A 5,399-nucleotide genomic window follows, 5' to 3' on the forward strand; every position below is an offset into this window, starting at 1 on the left:
GGCCTTCCAAAAGAGGACACAACTAGAAATTAATGGTTAAGTTGTATTTACAACACTGTTCCAGAACAGTTCAGCCCAAATATTTGTGTGTGTGTAACCACTGATCTATAATAGAGAACTGGATTGCTCATAACGTCATGAAAGTGAAGCCGCCGCGCCGCCATATTGGTAATCCACACTACTCCCATACATTCCATTGAATTAATAGGAAATCGTACGAATTTAATGAGAAAACATCACCTAACAATCAGCGTTTTTTAAATCTGAAGTATCTCTGTACATTCTTACAGTGCAAACACCCTAGGCATGTAAACGGTTATTTTTTTAATGTCGGGAATTCCCCCTGCTTATTAAAAAGCTACGTTCATTATAGTAGCGAACATCATGAACATGATAAACATCAGACGGACACGACCTCAACGTATATATAACAAATGTCAAAGTGCTCATTCTGAAATCTGAAGAAAGATTTATGCTTTGTATACACATATACCTTTATTCGCCTTGTACAGTTATTCATTGTTTATATAATTTTGTTATAGTGTTTTTATTCGTACAGTATAGGCGCTAACTGCAAATGTTTCAACAATGATTTCGTTAACAGCATTCATTTTGAAGCAGGTAATGATTTAAACGGTGGTTAAATTAATTATTAATTTAGCATACATTTACATGGAAGCGGTAATGCTAGTAAACGTGCGCGATCTTGGCGAGTCTGAAAAAGATGTTTCTCAATCAGGACATTAAAAATAGACACATCATAATTTATTCAGAGAAATAACTGACTTCATAAAGTACAGACATGAAGCTTTATTTCAAGATGGTAAGTTAAGCTTTTCATTTCAGTATAGAGCAATATAGTAACAGAGGCTATTGTATTATTCATTGTATATTCAAATCAATTTCTGATACTAATACGTTCATGTTTAATAATTCCTGAATAATTACATACATAAAAAATACGCTATATTTTGTGTTGGATCAGTTACCTGTGTCGGCAGTGCGCAGCAGACACACCCACCTAAACGGTTTAAATATATCCTGCCCAAAAAGACCATAAACATTGCAGATAACATCTGAAGTAAAAATGAATTTACATACACATAACATAAAAACGAATCCTGTGTGACTGATACCTTCAAATCGGGTGATTTTAGGTCAGTGTTTTGACTGTTGGTCAATGGCGCTCTCTGCCGGTAGGGAATAGTAAGATGGCGGCTGTCAGCAGTTTAGAACGCAATGAGCGATCCAGTCATTATATATAGATCAGTGGTCACGCCCCATTTTTGAACATAGACGTGAAAGTGCACTATCCAACCTTAAATTATTATAATTAAAGCAATACAGATCTATGGTTGGACTCTTTTTAAAGAAGAACATCAGCAGATTATTGTAGAAGTGGAATCATTTCAAAATATGAAAGTATCAAAAACTTATAGAAGTTTAAATTTACTGTAAAGATAATGCACTGTACAATTTTTTTATTTGATATTAAATAAATATTTTTCATCACAGGTTTTACTCTAAAATTGCTATAAAATTAAAGCCTTATGTCAAAATAAGTTATGTTCCAAATTTGAAGTTGATATTAAAAAAATTGAGGTGATGTCGTTTGTCTCTCATTTGTTCTCTGTGTTTTTCTCAGATGGTCATGACACCACTGTTCTGTCTTGGGCCGTAGGGCAGAGCAGAGGGCAGGGGCTGCAGGTATCAGCTGATACTGTTACAGTGGAGGCCGAGGGCACCTACTTCATCTACAGTCAGGTTGGTCTTGTTCGGTGCTGATACTACTGCATTATCAAAATACAGACTTAAAAGGGTTAGTTCACCTAAAAATGAAAATTCATCAATCACTCACCCTCATGTGAGCTCAGCATACTTGCTTGACGCGCAAGAACAAACCTCATTGGTACGTCAAGCAAGAATGTTTCAGCTTCTGTTCATCAACTTTGATGTGTGCTATGGATGTATAGACTTGGCAGAAACAAGTTAGCAGAACTCATAAACATTTAATTTTGTAATATATATATATAATGTTTTACAGTTTAGGTTATTGCAATTATGTTGTTGTCTCTGTAGTAACTTTGAGTTCTGTGTTATGATGTGTACATTTTAGAGAGTATTTGATTTGTGTCAAAAACACTTCACACTCGGAAAAGAGGAAAGCAAAAAGCTGTGTAATTTATTTATTTATTTTTGGATATGAGACTCAAAACAGTGCCATCTGCTGGGTTGTAAAAATGTACAGCCATAAAGCCTTGTAATATATTGCGTACTATATCAACTGAAAGTGTTCTTAGATGGTGGAACGCTTTATATTATATGAGATTTATTACATAAGTAGCTTAAGCTTTTGTGTATAAAAACCCCACTCACTAACACCAGCACCAAAGCACAAAACAAAAACAATCAAAAGTACAATATGAGTAACACTTTACAGTAAGATTTCATTTGTTAACCACATTAGTTAACATCAACAGATAATGAACAATACTTCATTATTCTTAATTAATGTTAATGTCAACATTTACTAATTCCTTATTAAACATCAAAAGTTTTATCATTAACATTAGTTAATGCACTGTGAACTAACGTGAACAAAAATGAACAAAGTAACAAAAATGTATAAATTCTGTAAAAAAAAAAAAAAAAAGCTTATTGTTAGTTAATGCAAGCTAATGCATTAACTAATGTTAACAAATGAGACCTGGTTGTAAAGTGTTAAACACAATATTGACAGAAAGTAGAAAAAAAAAAAAAAAATGCAAGTCAACCGGCACTTTGAGAGTCAAAACATAGACTTGCATTTTATGAATCACCAAGGATCTTGGTTTCAGATAAAAATGTCTTACTGAAAAAAAAGTCAGCTACATCTTTGATGGCCTGAGTGTGAGTGCTAAGGTTAATTTATTTCTACTACTTTTTCAAGTATTTACAGTTAATTGTCCCCAACTCAATACAGTAAATTACTCTGTTACTCGCCACAGGTGCTGTATAAAGACACCACCTGGGTCATGGGTCATGTGATCACGAAGAGGCTCAAGGGGGCGGAGACTAAGCTGATGAAGTGTCTGAAAAGCATGCCCAGTAACGTCAGCCAGCCTCTCAACACCTGCTACACTGCTGGTGAGTTATCAGGACAATATGGTCTAAAAATGAATTAACTCTTGCCATGTTTATGCATTAGATAGTATCACTCAAATATGCTGTCAGAAACATTCAACCATTATTTAAATAAGGAAAATGTCACTGCATAACAGTGTTAAAAATGACGGAACTAACAGAAATGACATATTTTAGAACACAGTGAGAGCATGGTATTTCAGTTTCAATAAAAGCACATTAGAAGGCTAGAATTATTTTTTTAATACTATAAATAACCCAATCAGATGTTATGAGCATGAATGATAAATGAAAACAAATATATATATATATATATAAAAAAAACGTCTCAGGTTACGTATGTAACCATGGTTCCCTGAGTAGGGAACGAGACATGTTCCCCATAGTGACCCCTAGAGGACGTAGTTCGAAGTTCCCTTGAAAGGGAACTAATAATAAAATAAAAATTCATCTGATGAACATAACATTTTATTCCTAAAAACACTGCATTTCTTTTCCTGGTTCTTGACAGTATTTTCTGATTTATGGAGTGATAAAAAAGATAAACAAAATCCCACTATAAAAACCTATAACTCTAATGTCAACAAAATGAAAGAAATATTTTGGATCGGCTTTATTCAATGTTCAGATTTCTGTTCTGGAAATGTATGCAAATGAGTGCATATTCAATTCGATAATATCTTATTTGCATATTTAAATATTTCAGAAAAAAATTTGTAACACAAAAATAGTTGTCTTAATGTACTGTGATTCATAACCAGGGAAATCTGGTGATATCGAGTAGTTTTTACCCTGCTCACCTGTGGTGTCTTGTCTTATGCTTCACAGAAAGCATTTGTATTAAAGCACTTTCTGTAGAAATCAACACCATTCCACACAGATGATGAGTTTGAGAAGCTGCCACAGTTCTTCTGTGGATTCAGGCTTTAGTCGCTGTTGCATCGTGAGATCAGATGTCTGTGCGGACCATACCATCTGCTGTAGAAGTTTATTAGAAGAAGATTATTTTGCAATATTTGCATATATTTACAGTATTATCTAAATATCTGTCTGATTATAAAGCATGTGTTGTTCTCGTAGGAATTTACTTCCTGGAGTCCGGATCCACCCTTCAGCTCTCTGTTCCCCGCAAATCAGCAGAGCTCATCCTGACAGCTCACACCACCTTCATGGGCCTCTTCAACATATGACACGGACACACGTGTGATTTACATGCTTAACAGAAACCTTGTTTATCCTCTTGCATACTAGTTTTAGTTCAGACACTCGTGCTTTTATGTGGTGAATGGATGACACCTAGTGGACAATTGAAACACTGGCATGTTGGAAAAGGTACAAAATGCATATGGCACTACTGTGTTTGGACATGGTATCATGGTAATACCATGTGTGTTTGGACATATACTGTGGGCAATGTAAATATCATGTAATATGGATATGGTATTCAGTACCATAGTATACACTGATCAGCCACAACATTAAAACCACTAATAGATGAAGTGAATAACATTGATTATATTGTTACAAATGCACCTGTTATCAGGCAGCGAGTGAAAAGTCAGCATGTGTTGGAAGCTGGAAAAATGTGCAAGTGAAAAAAATCTGAGTGACTTTGACAAGGGCTAAATAGTGACGGCTAGATGACTGGGTCACAGCATCTCCAAAACGGCAAGTCGCGTGAAATGTTCCCAGTATGCATCGGTTAAAACGAACCAAAAGTAGCAATGGTGTTCTCTGATGCCAGTGTCCTCTTTCAGCAGGATTATGCTCCCGACACTGTAAAAATTCATTCAGAAATGGTTCGAGGAGCATGACAAAGAGTTCAAGGTGTTGCCTTGGCCTCCAAATTCCCCAGATCTCAATCCGATTGAACATAATATGGGATGTGCTGGACCAACAAATCCGATCCATGGAGGCCTCACCTCCCAACTTTTAGGACGTAAGTCAAGTCAAGTCACCTTCACTGTAAAATCTAATTAGTTGGGCTTACTTAAAAAAAGCATGCAAACCAATTGCCTTGAAAAAACTAAGTAAAGTGAAATAGGAATAGTATGTTGTACTGACAAATGCTTAGTTAGTATAGTTTACTTACACGAGAGTTCTAGTAACAAAAAAAGAACTGTAGGGGGTACTTGATCCTTTAATTCAGGTTTACTCATGACTTAGTATAGCTACTCACTGACTCCCAGAGTGCATTGCGCCATGAATAAATTATGCAGTTGCTTTGTTTTACAGTTGTTGATTTTATTTGCCAATTTTATTTGCTGTCTTGTCAG

General features: G+C 35.3%; 1 protein-coding gene across 2 annotated transcripts in view; it reads left to right on the top strand.

The window, feature by feature from the left end:
* The window catches only part of LOC107702913 (tumor necrosis factor ligand superfamily member 13-like), an 8,296-nt gene extending 3,746 nt beyond the window's left edge, over positions 1–4,550 (top strand). The window contains exons 4-6 of one of the 2 annotated variants that reach the window (XM_016505350.1): positions 1,646–1,764; positions 2,988–3,126; positions 4,204–4,550. In XM_016505350.1, the coding sequence (XP_016360836.1) occupies positions 1,646–1,764; positions 2,988–3,126; positions 4,204–4,313 (368 nt within the window). In that variant the 3' untranslated portion in view covers positions 4,314–4,550. The remainder of the gene's footprint in view (positions 1–1,645; positions 1,765–2,987; positions 3,127–4,203) is intronic. The other variant, XM_016505351.1, reaches the window with a different exon arrangement.
* The last annotated feature ends 849 nt before the right edge of the window (positions 4,551–5,399 follow it).

This window comes from Sinocyclocheilus anshuiensis, unplaced genomic scaffold, assembly GCF_001515605.1.
Source record: "Sinocyclocheilus anshuiensis isolate Anshui unplaced genomic scaffold, SAMN03320099.WGS_v1.1 scaffold238, whole genome shotgun sequence".
Taxonomy (NCBI): domain Eukaryota; kingdom Metazoa; phylum Chordata; class Actinopteri; order Cypriniformes; family Cyprinidae; genus Sinocyclocheilus; species Sinocyclocheilus anshuiensis.